The sequence below is a fragment of the Corvus moneduloides genome, chromosome 3, assembly GCF_009650955.1.
Source record: "Corvus moneduloides isolate bCorMon1 chromosome 3, bCorMon1.pri, whole genome shotgun sequence".
NCBI classification, from domain to species: Eukaryota; Metazoa; Chordata; class Aves; order Passeriformes; family Corvidae; genus Corvus; species Corvus moneduloides.
The window spans coordinates 34,017,537-34,033,229 of record NC_045478.1 but is presented as its reverse complement, the minus strand read 5'-3'; the positions used below and the strand labels follow the sequence as shown (position 1 = coordinate 34,033,229).

Below are 15,693 nucleotides of genomic sequence, written 5' to 3'. Positions count from 1 at the left end.
TGACCAAATCATACTATGAAACAATAACCGTGACATAGACAGGTCCTGCTTCATCTGTAATCACTTTTACTTAAAACCATCCCAGCAGTATTGGAGATGCTGAGCTTTCCAGCTATCAAAAGGATATACACAAGTGCTAAGAAAGCAGAAAACCAAAAGGAAGGGGGTAGAGTGCAACAGGAAAAAAAAACCAAACCCACAGAAATGCTTTTGTTAAACTTTTGAATCATCTTTCCACAAAAGGCAGCAGATCCCAATGTAGGGTGATTTTCATGCTGTAAAGAGAAAAATAATTTAAAACCTAGGCAGCATGACTTATTTAGAAAGATCTGAGGAGTAATAAAAAAGCCTGTGTGCAAACGTGTGTGCGCGCACGGTTTCTTTAACAGCTGCATGGAACAACCTGTTTTAAATAAGAACAAAGGTGAACAAAGCCAGTTGTCAGTGCAGCTCACCAAATGAAGTTTTTTAATGTGCATGACGTATGCCATATAAAATGTATTGCCTGAGATAGCACAGAGTCCAACTTGAAGTCTTTTTCTCAGGCTTTTCTTACAAAGTCATGTTTCAAGAATTTACAGCATTTATCTTCATTATTTATTTCTCTCTCTCCAAAAGGCCCAATGGATCACCTTGCTCACTACATCTTCAGCAACAAATTAAAATCAGCCTCTTCCCTCCCTAAATATTCAAAATTTTCTTGTTCTATCAAGATGACACTGAATCAATTTGTATCTGTTGCAGTCAGAGTAGACAACTGGCTAAGTAGAAAGTGGAGGTCAGATCTGACTTACCAAATGAGTTTGACTTAGCCAAAAGAAGGGAAGAAAAGCAAAACAAAATAATGATGGAGATTTTCAGTGCTTTGAAGCTTTTATGAACAAAAAATAAAAAAGTCTGGCAAGCACACAGTGTACCTTTTCATGTATGTAAGTAAACACAAATTTAGGAAAGCTTTGCTTTGCAGAAACAGAAATATTTGGGCTTTTTGTAACATGTTAGAGAACTTGGAGAGAGTTGCAAGCTCTCTGCCTTCACTATAAATGTTACATGTGTTTCTGCACTGAAGGTAAAGAGAGCAGGGCAGTGTTTTGGAAAGGTTACAAAGCTCTGTTTACAGAGAATTTTATAATCAGGTAATAATTTGTTACAAGTCTCTAAGATCCACAAGGGGAATCTATTGCTATGCATAGTTTAGGGAATTTTTAAAGAGAGCAGCTTATCAAAGAAATGTGTAGTCTATTAGCACATCATTAAATTTTTAAACCAATTCCATTTTTGCTTCCCAGTTACTCTCCTCTATAGCAGACAATTGTGCCAGATGCAAAGTATCATTTCTGACTTTCAGAGATGAGTTGAAATTTGGGATTCCTATCTATTCCCTCTGCTGCTTTTATTTCTTGTTGTTTTTCTTATCTGGTCTCACAATGTTGCAAGTGTTGCTTTACTCAGGAATGCGTTTCTCGGAATATTTCATCCCAATGAAAGCATGAACAAAAAAATTCATGACCAAGTTAAATTTTCCCAGCCTTTGATGTGACTTAAAGTTGATGGTACTCTTGAGAAATAACAACATATACAGCAAGTTTATGTTTTTATATAGACACATAATGTGATTTCTGTACAGCAAGAAAAAAGCTGTAAATATTAAAGGCCAGATTGACCTTAGCTGTGACATCCTACCTGATATCCCCTGTAGCTCTGGTACCAGTGTAGTGATGGGTACCCGGAGTAGTTGAAATGGCGGTGGAGAATACTTTAATTGTGAAGTCTTATGGTTGTACAGACTTAACTACTGCAGATGTGCAGGCTCACCACTACCACACTGCACTTTCTCTAACATCCTCTTGACCTCCCTGAACTTTCTGCTCACAGCTGAGACCATGAAAACACAGATGAGGGCAGATGTGCCGCTTGCAGTTCCAGCCTGGCCCAAGTGTGGCAATACAGACAAAAGAACAGCCAAGGCAGATGTAAGAGGACACCTAGAAGGGTTGTTGATTTGGGAGAAGTGGGGGTTAGAAATAGAGTGCAGCGGTGAGGAGAACCTGGGACTCCGAAGCGGATGCAGCGGGACTGGGACAAGCTGTGCCATGAGCTCTAAGCCCAGAGCCAGCTGGGATGGGGGGTGTGAACAGATACCCTTCTGCAGAGCCAGCAGCGCTGGTGGAACAGAGCCTTGCTCTCGGCTGCTGATCACAGCCAAACCCATCTGTCAGCAGATAGTTTTGAAACTTGCTTGCGAAGTGCTCTATGCCTTTCTAGTATCAAACTGCCTCGAGGCTGACACCCTGCTATTGCCATAAATTATTTTGTTAACTTAGAGTGCAGGCTTTTATGCAGGCAATATAAAGGATCTAAACTCTTCTAACATCTCCTAAAGTGCCCGTATAATGCCACAACATTAAATTTCAATGGTCATTATCTTAGTGTTTGCCATTGTATATGCAATTTCCTCTTTTTAAAGAATATTTAGCTCTACCAAACAATTGTTGGGATTGCAAAGGACACAGCAAGTATAATAAGCAGAACACTTGTCTGTCCAATGCATGTGATATTCGTAATCGCACGATCAAACATATTTTGTACAGTATTTCCAGTGTTTCTGACACTGGAAAAACAGAAACATAGCAAGATGCATCAGCTTTGCACACGGGAAGCAACAATCTCTCTGTAGGACCTCAACTTCATCTTTTGGAACGTGTTTAGTAAATGAGGTAAAGGAATATGAAATGGGAGAGAATGATTAAGACTAGTATAGAGTTCCCTGGAAAATGTGACTCTACTGTTGCGTTGGTGTGACGGATTTCCTGCATGGTGCTAGTTAAGTCACGGGATGCTCATTTGCATGGGCTGTGAATGTTTTTCACTGTGAGAATGGCTCTCATTTTGGGGAGCATATTGGATCTGGGCTCAGATGTCCAGGAGTCTGGAGCATCCATTCCTGGGCACAGGCAAATGGGATTGTGATCTGCACGCACCACCCATCCTGCAGCACTCTGAAACACACATCTATCTAATGGACCCCAGAGCAGGTGTCCCAAGCAAAAACTTGGTCCCTTTGTGCTTCTACCTCCCACACAGAAATTAATAATTTTTTTCTCAGCAGAGTCTGAAGAGGGTGAGGTAAATAACGTCTTGAATAAAAAGCATAAAATCAGTCTCTAAGCACCTGCTTTTCAAATGAGCTCTGTCCAGCCTGTGTGCTGAATGAGGCTCCTAAGGAAAAGTAATGAAAGAACATGAAATTAGATAGTTTCTCAAAAATGTAAACACACATTGATCCATTTTTAGTGGATAACAATATTTGAAATTATATGCTTTCAGTGTTTTTGGCTATTAAAGCTTCCTAAAAAAGGTGGAAGGTCAACGGGAAGGAAAGAGGAAAGCAAAGGCAAAAGAGAAGGAGAAAGACAAAGGGAAGTGGAGATGTTTTCCTAGTTCCCCTCACGAAGTCTGAAAAGGTGCTTGTGAGCAATCCAGGGAATCATCAGGGAAATAGAAGGAATCCCCAAATTCTTTTATGCTGTTTTGGGAACAAAAGGCCTGGTTTAGGACTTCTTTAAAGCAGGGAGCTAGCAGAATGGTGCTTTTCAGACCTCACCAGACTTGGTTAGGCTCGATACTATGCATGGATTTTCAAAAACAAACACGCCCGTATACTAAATCCCCAGGGGATTTTCTTCATTTATTCATGCCTTTATCATCCGATCTTAAGATCAGCCAGCGCGTACCAGCAGTAGTACTTGCACTTCAAACACCGGGAAGACAAGGGGAAAGCAACAGGAACTTTTGTTGAGCCAGAAGAATGAATCGGCAGCTGGGACTGGGAAGCATCGCTTCGTGCATCCCAGTCCAGTTAAGCAAAAGCAACTCCCAGGGGTTCTCTGCGATCAAATTATTACTTCTTAATCGCTCACCTATGAACTGTACCTATAAAGAGCCCGGAGGGGCTGTCAATAATAAACCCCGGGAGCGCGGAGGCAGAGGGACCCTCGGCGGTCCTGCCCCGGCCCGGCGGCTCCACCCCCGCCCGCCCGGGGAGCGCGGAGCGCAGCCTCACCTGGCAGCAGCGGCGCGGCGCTTCCCCGGCGGCGGCGCGGAGCCGGCTCCCGGCATTTCCCTCCTTGGTTGCTGGTTGCTTGAAAAAAAGAGAAAAAAATACGTCTAGGTACAAGGTAAGAGAATTTTTTTTTTTATTGTATTTTTAATTTGAGCGCCGCTAATTGCTGTGTACATGCGCAATTCGCTGGTTCAGTGAGCGCACCGGGCATTGGCGTAGGCGCGGGCGGGAGGGAGCGAGGCTGGAGTGTGCGGGGAGCGGACGCGCCGGGATGCTCGGCGGCCCCGGCTCCAGGCGGGCTGGACGGAGCAGGACAGCGCTGAGGGGCCGGGCCGGCCCCCGGGCAGATGTAGCGTTGGGCTGGAGCCTTGGAAGGTGCACCTGGTGGGGCTGTGCTGTGCGGCTTCCCCTCCCGGGCAGCGCACCGAGGGGTCAGGGAAGGATAACCGCAGCCCGGAGACAGGTTTGGTAATTCTCATCTCTCAGCTGAGCGCTGCTTCGCCTTCGCTCTCAGATACTGTGTGCCTGCTTTCTGTGCATCACCCCTCCCTCTGACCTCCGGAATTAATGTGGGTACCTTAACTGGGGGGCTCTGAAAAAATGCCTGTCCGGTTGTGATACTGTTTTGTAGTCTGAAAGGATGTCGGTCGGGTTTTGTTCTTAAAAGATCTTTGGTGTTTTTCTTATGTAAACAGTGTGCTAGAAAGGTGGGGGGGACACTGAATCTAATAAGTGTTCTTATTCCAAAGTACTACGTTTAGTCACTGTTCAGTTGGAGTACGACACTTTCAACACAAATGAACTATTTCAGTAAACTGGATTTTAATTTTTACAAAATCAGTGTTAGAAGACAAACTGTTGTAGATTACAAGCAATGTGTCCTCCTAAGGAAGAACACATTTCCTTTACTTCCAGTATATTTTGGAACCTATCATGTAGTTTAGAAGTAGCAAGAATATTAATTTGCTTGTTATATGGTTTGATACAATCACTTTCCTAAAGTTAATTCAGCAATGAAGAACATGCACCTTTTTACACTTTGAGTTTGTATATTAGGTGGCCACAAAAAATTGTCTTTAGGTTTACTAGAACCAATGACTTTTATAAACAAGCTTGTATTTGTTTTCAGAGTTGACCCTGAGATAAACTGAACAAGAAATTAGAAAGTTCTGTAGTAAGGTCATTCAAACATTTTTCTCATTCCTTACCTTTAAAATGTAATGGATAGAAAGGGGAAAGCAACACAGATGTGCTTTATTCCTTTTCTTGCTATGGGATCTGATCTCGTTTACATATTTCTTCTCCCAGATGAGATGGATATATGGGAAGTAGTGAAGCTGATGTTTTGAAAGTGTGACCTAATTGCCTAATTTAAGTCTTAGGCCCGATTGTTTTGTTTCCTAGAGAGCCTGACCATCTTTTGGCTCTCTTTGACTTCAGCTGAAGTTTTAAGTACTCAGAACTAGCAAAATTCAGCCTTTGGGTATCTCAGCCTGGCCCCAAACACGGAAGCACTGGGAAGTAGTCCTGACATGTGGAGGATTTCCCAGTGGCTGTAGAAATAATCTTCAAAATCAGCTGTTGTACATTAAACAGGAAAAAAAAAGGGAACTTCTTTATTGAGTTAAACCACCTCTTGCTGGTTTTTGTTGTCCTGGGATTCCAGACTCTCACATCACTTAATGGGCAGCAGCTTTCTAGCTACCACGAGGAAGTTGTCCAGTCTCTCTAACTCTGCATATGCAGTAGCAAACTTTGGGTTTGAAGTGGAAAGATAAGTTTGCGAAGGCATTTGCTTTCCCAGTGGCAATTCCCTTGGGATTGCTGTTTGAGTGGCACAGAAATGCTGTTGGCCCCTCAGGAGGAAGCAGCCTTCATCAGCTGTCAGTCAGCTGATGAGTGACCAAGTCCTCATTACTTGCCTTAACCCCCACTTACTGGCTATCCATGAAATGGGATAGAAGTCATCACACCTCGTAGCAAGAGACTTTTGGGAATGTAAATGGCAAAATAAGGTACTACAGGAACGGTAAGTCACATGGCTTTGTGCTAGAGCAGCAATGAGGAGCTCTGTGGATCTCCAGGCTGTGTATGAACTCAATTTATAAGGTCCTCTAGAGACCTTACCTGCTTGCCTCCTTCCCATCCTCTTTCTCCTAACTGCTGTTCCTCCTGCTGCCAGTTTTGATAGCAGGAGAAATAGCTCTCCACCTCTCCAGATTGCCCTCCACATTAGTCCTTCCTTTGAATGCTTCATTAAACACTGGGAGACACCTTGGGAAGCTTGGCTTTGTTTGTTTGCAGAGCAGGGGGCTAAAACAGGCCAACACAGCTGAAATGAGGTGCTGAAATGTTGACGTGTTTGCAAACTATGGGAGCAGTTTATGGCCTTTCAGGGCATCCTCTGGCTTGCCCTGCTTTCCCAGGGTTTCCCTGCATAGATGAGTGCCCATTTCTATGCTAGAGGTAGAAAAGGCTGTATGAGTACCTGTGATGTTTTCTCATCTTGATGGAAGTACAAAGAGAAAGGGAGATGCACACACTGGTATAATTTTCAATAAATGTTTGTGGGGTTATTCACTTTTGCATGCTCTTTTTTAAACACTTGGAAGTGAACGTTTTTTTGAGGGGAGCCATGACAAAAGAAATGAAGCCACATCTCTGGAGGGATAGAGTTGTAGCCATCAGCATCCCATTGCACTTCTGTTGATCAATTCATAGCTTGGAAGAGGGAAGGGGAAGCAGAAAGATTGTGCACTGAAACACTTCAGCTCCAAACCTAAAGGAAGGAGGAGAGTGACAGCCTGGTTACTGCCCATCCACTCCTGCATTCCTCCTTGCTGGCTGTTTCCAGCACACCATTCATGAAAGTTGTTAAAACTAATTCCATAGTTGCTGTTCCTCCAGTCTGATGTCTGCTTTCTCTGCAACTGAGATTGGTTGTTGAAAGTCTTCAGGCTCCTGCCTCCCCAGCACGGCTGCCAACAGAGCTCTCCTGCTGCCCTAGCGCTGCCTGGTGTGGCTGTGAACGGCTAAGGCTGATGGGGATCCAGGAGAGGCAGCTCCCTGTGCAGCAGTGACCATGTCAGGTGGCATCAGTGGCTTCTGTACTCCAGCATCCTGCACCATGTCGGTCAGGCATCTTTCTTTATAGAACCAAATCGGAACAGCATCGTCCTGGGGTGTTTGTTTTCAACTGAGGCAGTTAACAGTTTGCACACAGTCATCATGCCTAAGGGTTTGCTGCTTATTTGTACAGTACTGCAAGGGATAATGTGACTGTCTTGAGTACTGGACCTGTTCTTCAAATACTGTGGGTAGGACAGATAGCAAGGAGAGGGAGAGACCAGCAGGACCCCCATGGCAGCAGAAGACCATGTGTTCAGGGACTGGCTCGGGCTGCATGCCTTGACATGGAACTTGTGGTAAGCCGTGGGGAAAAGAGGTGCCACACAGGCTGCAGCAGTGCTGTCCACAGAGGAGCAGGCAGTATGGTCCCTCTCTTGGCAGGGAAATGGATCACATCTGCATGTTTCCCTGCTGGGATCTAGATGCCAAACCCTTGAGACTCTTACTGATGAATGCGGGTTATCCAATTGTGTCCAAACATTTCTTCCCATCTCTAAAAAAACACAAACCAAGACACCACATTCAGGGACTGGGCTAGGGGTATCAGATTGTTGGATTATCAGTGTTTTGGCTGTATCTAATGTTTCATTATTAAGGGTTTTGTTTTGTTTTGTTTTGATTTTGATGCTGAATGTGGGTGCTTTCAGCCTCTTGACAATCCAGAGTGCAGTTGCTTTGGCTAACACGTTGAAGACACTGGTGCTGGATGTCTGAGGGGCTTTTAGTGTTGCATAGGAGCACATGTAGATCAGTGTTACTTAGCAAATGTTAGCAGCAGCAGTAAGATGAGAAGCCTGATAGCAGCAAATCTGCTGCGAGGGTCAAGAGGGGACAACCTCACCTTGCAGTCCTGCTGAAATTCCAGTTTAACCACTGAGGTATGAAAGTTGTACAAAGATGGAAAAACGGGAGCAAGCTTAAACTCAGCTTAATTTTAGTGTCTAGAAGTGACACTGAAAAGGTGTCGATTTTTTAATTGCTTTGGCAATTAACACACAGATTTGTGTGCTGCCTTCCCATCCCTCCCCCACAGAACCAGATTTTAGAAGCAGTTCCCGTAGACATGGAAAACTGAAGTATTGTCAAGTATCTTCTCTGAAAGTTGCCTTGTCATATCTAAGACATGTAGTTTCCCTGTGTTAAAGCTGAGGCAGAATGAAATGCTGCATGTTGCTTTATTTTCGCAGAGGGGCCAAGCCAGTTACTCCCCGCTGCTAGCACTCTTGCAAGGCAGTGACAGGGCTAACATGCTTTCTCTCTTGCTCAGCCTCATCACTGGCATTTTTTTGTCTTAGTTTGACAGGTATTTGTGTTTTTTCAGTGTCTTTCTCAGCAGTATTCCCCAGTAGACTCTCAGGTAATCACGTGGAACCATGTGTGGCCCATGCATTATTTTGCACTCTGTTTAGCAGCCTGGCTGGCAAGTACTGCCTGGAGCAACTGCTGGGTGAAAATCACATGTGTAGGCCTAGGAATTACAAATCATAGACAGTTTTCTAAGCATGTCTAGGCTTTTGGGTATCAAGCTTTGTTTTTTAAAAAAAAAAGCTGTCTTCTGGGGTTTTTTAATTTATAGGGGTCACCTTAAAATTTTCCTGTGGGACAAGGGAGGCTGGAAACATTCTCCTATGTTTGTGACTTTGTAAGATGGGTAATTTGGAGGACCACCAGGTTAGGCTACAGTGTTCCATCATGGCAAACAATATTTTGTGGAAGGGTATATACTATTCCTTTAAAAATGTAGCCTGGAGGAGATGAGGAAGAGTTCTCGGCTGAAACATTTGCATGAAACAGTGTGATAGAGCAGCCAGGGAATATATTGCATGCTAATAAAGTTCCTTCTTCAGTGTGAAAAGTGCATGCTTTGTGAGTGACACTGGGTCTTTTTTTACCTTTTGACATTCTAACTTGACCCATAGTGGGGCATCCACCAGCACGCCTTTTCAGTCCTTTCCAAAGAGCTGCCACAACTAAGGAGATTTTTTTTTGAGAATAATCTGTGACCCAGCAAGGTTGGCTGCAATGTTTGTTTGTTTTTCTCTCTCCTGCTGGTTCCTACTATTCTCTTACTCCCACATCCTATCTGAGCCTTGTTTTCAAATGCATTCTTCAGCCCTCTCCTTCCCTACCTACTGCATCTTGTGTTGTGCTTTCTGACTTCCTTCTCTTTTCTTATAGTTTTTCTTTCCAGTTCCTTTTGGTTCTGGTCTCCCAGGAGCAAGGAGTGAAACATTAACAGTTGCTGAGTACCGAGTTAATCCGGCTCTTGTTAGGAGTGTAGGGTTCAGGTGAGGGTGCTGAGAGACATCCTCTGTGTATGACATTGTGCCCTGGTGCCCTTAGCATCACTTCATTGCTGGGGTAGCAGAGAGGAATATATATCTGTACTCCACCTGTTATCATCTACAGTCCAGCATTTGAGATAAAAATACTGATAAAATTTGATCTTTGCTAAGATATGGATGTTCCAGTTTTTGCAAGTTAATTACCAGGCATTAATTGCTCTGCTTTACCACCTGGATGTGCATCTCACTTATAAAAAGAAAGCTGAAAAGCTTCAGACTTAGGGAAAGCAAAGCAAAGGTATTTGAAATATCTTGTGTCTTGATAGAGGATATGGGAATTGTAGGTGCTGTGACAGTGATTTGGAAAAAATACTATTTCACACTAAATTCAGCATGCATACCTGTGTCTTTCTAAGTCAGACTGATGCTTTTACAATAAGGCTCTTAGATTGGTTGGGGATACATCCTTGTGTTATCTGTACCTCTTTGTCAATTGAGGATCACCATCCTCACAAATCTGTGCTTAGAACATGTGCAGGAACTTCCTGTGTTGATGTCAGCATATCCTGACATCAGGTATAAAATAGTTATATTACTCCATGTTGCATGGGTAAGGCTGGGTAATGTATGTCTTCATTATCTCTCTGAGGAGACACCTAATTTGTAGATGGCGAGCTTTTATACTATCCAAAAATACAGCTTTAGAGACCATGCAGAGAAGAGCATTTTCCACATGAGGTTAGCTGTAGCCAAAGGTTTGACTAGTCTGATCCTTGCGGTTCACAACATCTACTGAATGGAAATGTAGAAGAAGAAACCTTTTTACATAATAATCACTGTGCTGGAAAATTTATCTTCCTGCTAATTTCATATGCCTGTGATGCCCAGATGGTTATCAGTTGTGTGCTAATGTAATCTTGTGTCCTGCTGGTTTATTTGTAACCAGGATTGGTCTGTTTATGTGTGGCTGCATTTGGCAATTTATTTAAATCTTTTATCTTATTTTACATGTTTGTCTGTATGCAAGACATAAAGAGGAATGCACCTTGTAAAACAAATTTGGTATAAATGGATTAGTGAGTAGATAATACCTGTCCTGTTGGGATATTACATACTTTTACTATCATCCTAACAGAGAAATAAATGCAAAGAAATTAAAACCTGATGTATTTGTTATTCATACATGTATAAAATGTTACTGTGTTTCAGATTTCTTGATGATTTTATGTATTTTTCATTTAACTTTTGTAATTCAAAATACTTGGTTTGGGAATATAATTGTAGTAGGTAGTTATTTCTTGAAGACTACCATTAATAAAAAAAAAGAAGCTAAAACAAAGGTGATTTTAAAAATAGAGAAATGCGTGCGCGCACACACACACATATGCATATATTTCTATTTTAGTCTAATGCATCTCTTCTAACTTGTTTCAGATTGAAGAAGCTTCTTGAGCAGGAGAAGATCTATCAAGCCCGGAAGGAGAAGGAGCATACAAAGAGAATCAATAAACTAAGAGAAGAACTAGTCAAGCTCAAATCATTTGCACTCATGCTGGTGGATGAAAGACAAATGCATATTGAACAACTTGGTCAACAAAGCCAGAAGATACAGGACTTAACCCAAAAATTAAAGGAAGAAGAAGAAAAGCTTAAAATTATTAGTGCAAAAACAAAAGAAGATGGACAAAAACTGATGAAATTAGAGGCAGAACTTGAACACAAAACAGCATCATTTTGTCAAGAACATGAGGAGATGACTGCTAAACTGGCTAATCAAGAGTCACATAATAGACAGCTGAGGCTCAAGCTAGTGGGGTTGACTCGCAGAATAGAGGAGCTAGAAGAAACTAACAAAAATCTTCAAAAAGCTGAGGAGGAACTTCAAGAACTAAGAGATAAAATAGCAAAAGGGGAATGTGGGAACTCTAGCTTAATGGCAGAAGTGGAAAACCTCCGCAAGCGCGTGCTTGAAATGGAGGGGAAAGATGAAGAGATCACAAAAACCGAATCCCAGTGCAAAGAGCTGAAAAATAAACTGCAAGAGGAAGAGCACCATAGCAAAGAGTTGAAACTTGAAGTGGAAAAACTGCAGAAAAGAATGTCAGAGTTAGAGAAGCTGGAAGAGGCTTTCAGTAAAAGTAAGTCAGAATGCACTCAGCTACACTTAAACTTGGAGAAAGAAAAAAATTTGACTAAGGATTTGATAAATGAGTTGGAAGTGGTAAAGACTCGAGTGAAGGACCTTGAGACATCAGAAAGCAAGTTGGAAAAGGCTGAAATAAGCTTAAAAGATGACCTTACAAAGCTGAAGTCGTTTACTGTAATGTTGGTTGATGAGCGAAAAAATATGATGGAAAAAATAAAACAGGAGGAAAAAAAGGTTGAGGGCCTAAACAAGAATTTTAAAGTTGAACAAGGGAAAGTTATGGATGTAACAGAGAAGTTGATAGAAGAAAGTAAGAAATTTTTGAAACTGAAATCTGAAATGGAGGAAAAAGTCTCTAGTTTGACAAAGGAAAGGGATGAGTTAATTGGCAAACTGCGAAGTGAAGAAGAAAAATCCTCTGAATTAAGGTGTAGAGTTGACCTGTTAAAGAAAAGAATTGATGGTATGGAGGAAGTAGAAAGAGAAATTACAAGAGGTCGAACCAGGAAAGGAGCAGAGCATGGTTCTCATGAGGACAACAAGATTAAGGAACTTACCATTGAAATTGAAAGATTGAAAAAACGTCTCAAGCAACTGGAAGTGGTTGAAGGAGATTTGATGAAGACTGAAGATGAGTATGATCAGCTAGAGCAGAAATTTAGGACTGAGCAGGATAAAGCTAATTTTCTTTCTCAACAGTTGGAGGAGATGAAACTCCAGATTGCCAAAACCAAAGCAATAGAAAAAGGTGAGGTGGTGAGCCAGGAGGCAGAGCTGAGGCACAGGTTTCGTCTGGAAGAGGCCAAAAGCAGAGATTTGAAAGCGGAAGTTCAAGCACTTAAGGAAAAAATCCATGAGCTCATGAACAAAGAAGACCAGCTTTCTCAGCTCCAAGTTGATTATTCAGTTCTACAGCAAAGGTTTATGGAAGAGGAAGACAAAAACAAGAGCATGGGGCAGGAAGTTTTGAACCTGACAAGAGAGCTGGAGCTTTCTAGACGTTACAGCCGTGCTCTGAGGCCCAGCATGAATGGGAGAAGAATGGTTGATGTTCCTGTGACGTCCACTGGTGTGCAGACAGATGCTCTAAGCAATGAAGCAGCAGAAGAAGAAACTCCAGCAGTGTTTATAAGGAAATCCTTCCAGGAGGAGAATCATATCATGAGCAATCTGCGACAGGTAGGTCTGAAAAAACCCATGGAGCGTTCTTCAGTGCTTGAGAGATACCCTCCAGCAGCAAATGAGCTTGCTATGAGGAAATCTTGGATACCATGGATGAAGAAGAGGGAAGCTGGGGCTCAGACAACTCCTGATAAAGGAGCCCGAACCCACAGTAGTCCAGCACATCCTGGGGAGGTTGTCCTTTCACCAAAGCAGGGTCAACCTCTTCATATTCGGGTGACACCAGACCATGAGAACAGTACAGCAACTTTGGAGATAACCAGCCCGTCTGCAGAGGAATTTTTTTCAAGTACCACTGTCATTCCTACTTTGGGAAATCAGAAGCCACGAATAACCATCATTCCCTCTCCAAATGTTATGCCACAAAAAGGAAAAGGCAGTGACAGTCCCATGGGCCCAGATCGTTCCATGTCTCCAGTCACTATAACAACATTCTCCAGGGAGAAGTCCCCAGAGGGAGGGAGAGCACCCTTCGCCGACAGACCTGCATCACCAATTCAGATCATGACAGTATCGACATCTGCAGCACCGGCAGAAATCTCCGTCTCTCCGCAGTCACAAGATATGACCATGGGAAGGGCTGTCTTCAAAGTCACACCAGAAAAGCAAACCGTCCCGACTCCAATCCGCAAGTACAATGCCAATGCCAACATTATTACAACAGAAGACAACAAAATCCACATCCACTTGGGTTCCCAGTTTAAACGTTCTCCCAGTGCCTCACCCGATGGTGCGAGCCCTGTGATAACAGTCCGACCGGTGAACATCGCAGCAGAGAAGGAGGTTGTAACTGGTACCGTCCTTCGATCGCCTCGGAACAACCTGTCCCCACGACCTGCAGCCAGCAAGGTGACGAGTACTATCACCATCACGCCTGTTACAACATCTTCCACACGAGGAACACAATCAGTGGTAAGCAGTGTAGTCTCATGGTGTGGCCTTCGTGGCCAGGAGAAGGACAAACTGTAGCTTGGGTTTGAGACACCAGCAGGGAAAATGGTGGGGGGAGGGAGTGAGCAGAAACTCTTGTCTTCCCTACATTTCTTCTGGCCTCAAGCTTAATTATAAAATGGGAATTTCCCCAATTCATGTATTTTTGTACCAGTGTTGGATGCTGTATACTTTTGGTGTTATCTCCCAAAGCAATTAACTTCCAGAGGAAGTCCCTTCAAACTTATTTTCATAATGGCAACCCAGTAAAATTGCAAGTGAGAGACAGAGGGACAAAGAATGATGGGGACGACAGAGCAGGAAACAGTATTTTTATTTTTGATGAGTGCAATTTCTGACTTTTGAAAATACTTCTCATGGTTTTTTGGCCCAGCTACCGGGTCTTTAGACTCTAATTATGCAGGCTAGTGTTTCTTTGATATAATCCTGTGATCCCCATATAATTCAGTTAATATCTGCTATATGACTGACCTCCAAAGGAATAAATAAGCAGACATTGTCATTGCTTACAGCTCCAAGCCTCTTTAGCCAGTGAATAGTAGAGCTCTTTCTGTTCCTCTGAACTTCTGTAAGTGCTTTATTACTATAGTGCTTCCTGTAGCATATTTTTTTTGCTTTCTCTTTGGGCTTCTATAGTGGTAACCTGGCTTCTTTTTCATACTGAAAGACTTTTCAACTCTGTCTTTAACGACAGTGGCCAGTATTTATTGATAGTCCTCCCCTAGTTTATTATTGGACATAGATTTTTATTGCTTTAGTTGGAAATAACCTGGGAAAGAAGAATTTAACCAAAACAGAAAACCAGCAGTACTGCGTTAGTCCAAAAACTTACTTAGCTAGACAGAGTCTGCAACAGATGCTCAGGGGAAGATTATTTTGAGTGGGTAAACACACAGTAATGTTTCCCTCGGCGTCTGTTCCCAGTTTTTGGCAATAGGTGGGTATTTCTCTGTGAACCAGAGCCTGTAGCCACATCTTTTGTCTTTAATAGACCATGGCAGAGTTTTCTCCTATTTATTCTTTTAATTGCTTTTTGAACTCACTTGCACTGTTGTTTCCACAACATCAGGGGGCAGTGAATTCAGCTGTGGGCTTTGGGAAAAGCTCTTTTGTTTGATACCTTTTATGCAATACCTTCATTGGTTACAGCCTTTTTCTTGTATCTTGACAAATACTGAATAGTCATCCCCTGCTCATTTGTCCATGCTGCTCCAGAGTCAGCAGACCCCTACAACACGCCTCGTCAGCCGTCTCTTTCCAAGCTGAAATGTCGAAGTGTATTTAAGATACACTTTCACACTTTTGGAGAGAAGCTGCCATTCCCATTTAAGGCTTCGGAATTAAGAAAACCTGCATTCATCACACAGATCTGTTCGGGATTGCACATGCGCTCGCTCTCTCTCCACCTATATAATGTACTGTAGACACTTTATTATACAGTGTTTCCCTACATATTAGAGGCAACTGTTCATTTTTTTAAGTCTTGAATTAATTAATTAATTTACAAACTCCTTTGTCTCTCAGAAGCTTGGAAAACTGGGGTTTTTTAACTTTTCTTTTTAACTACATGTCTGTCTCTACTGTGATGATGCACTGAACCGTGGCAGACAAAACTTTTTTGGTTTGTTTTTTTCTGGCTAAAAACTGGCTTCTTTCTTCACTTTATTCTCCCTGATTTGGAATGTAAGGAAAATAGTTCAACCGTAAGATTTACTTTATCTTATGCTTCCCTTTGTTTTTTAATGTCCCTAGTCAGCTGAGCAGGCAACTTCGAACAAGCTCAAATGTGCCTTTTCCTCCCCAGCCTCTTGGAAAAAAAAAAAAAAGTGTATTCACCATCTGTTTTGCAAAAGTCAACTTTACAAACACACTTCACTGCCTCTAGTCAGAAAAACCAATCTGTGATCATTTACTCAGTAACCCTAGATGAAACCAAC

The 15,693-nt window shown here is 42.5% G+C and overlaps 1 protein-coding gene across 5 annotated transcripts in view; it reads left to right on the top strand.

Moving 5' to 3' along the window:
• FILIP1 (filamin A interacting protein 1) overlaps positions 1–15,693 on the top strand; it is a 103,180-nt gene that overhangs the window by 74,548 nt on the left and 12,939 nt on the right. For 3 of the 5 annotated variants that reach the window (XM_032104841.1, XM_032104840.1, XM_032104842.1), the window contains one exon: positions 10,912–13,717. In XM_032104841.1, coding sequence (XP_031960732.1) covers positions 10,912–13,717 — 2,806 coding nt within the window. Of the gene's footprint in view, positions 1–4,051; positions 4,179–4,306; positions 4,527–10,911; positions 13,718–15,693 lie in introns of those variants that run through there. The other 2 variants (XM_032104843.1, XM_032104844.1) reach the window with 2 other exon arrangements.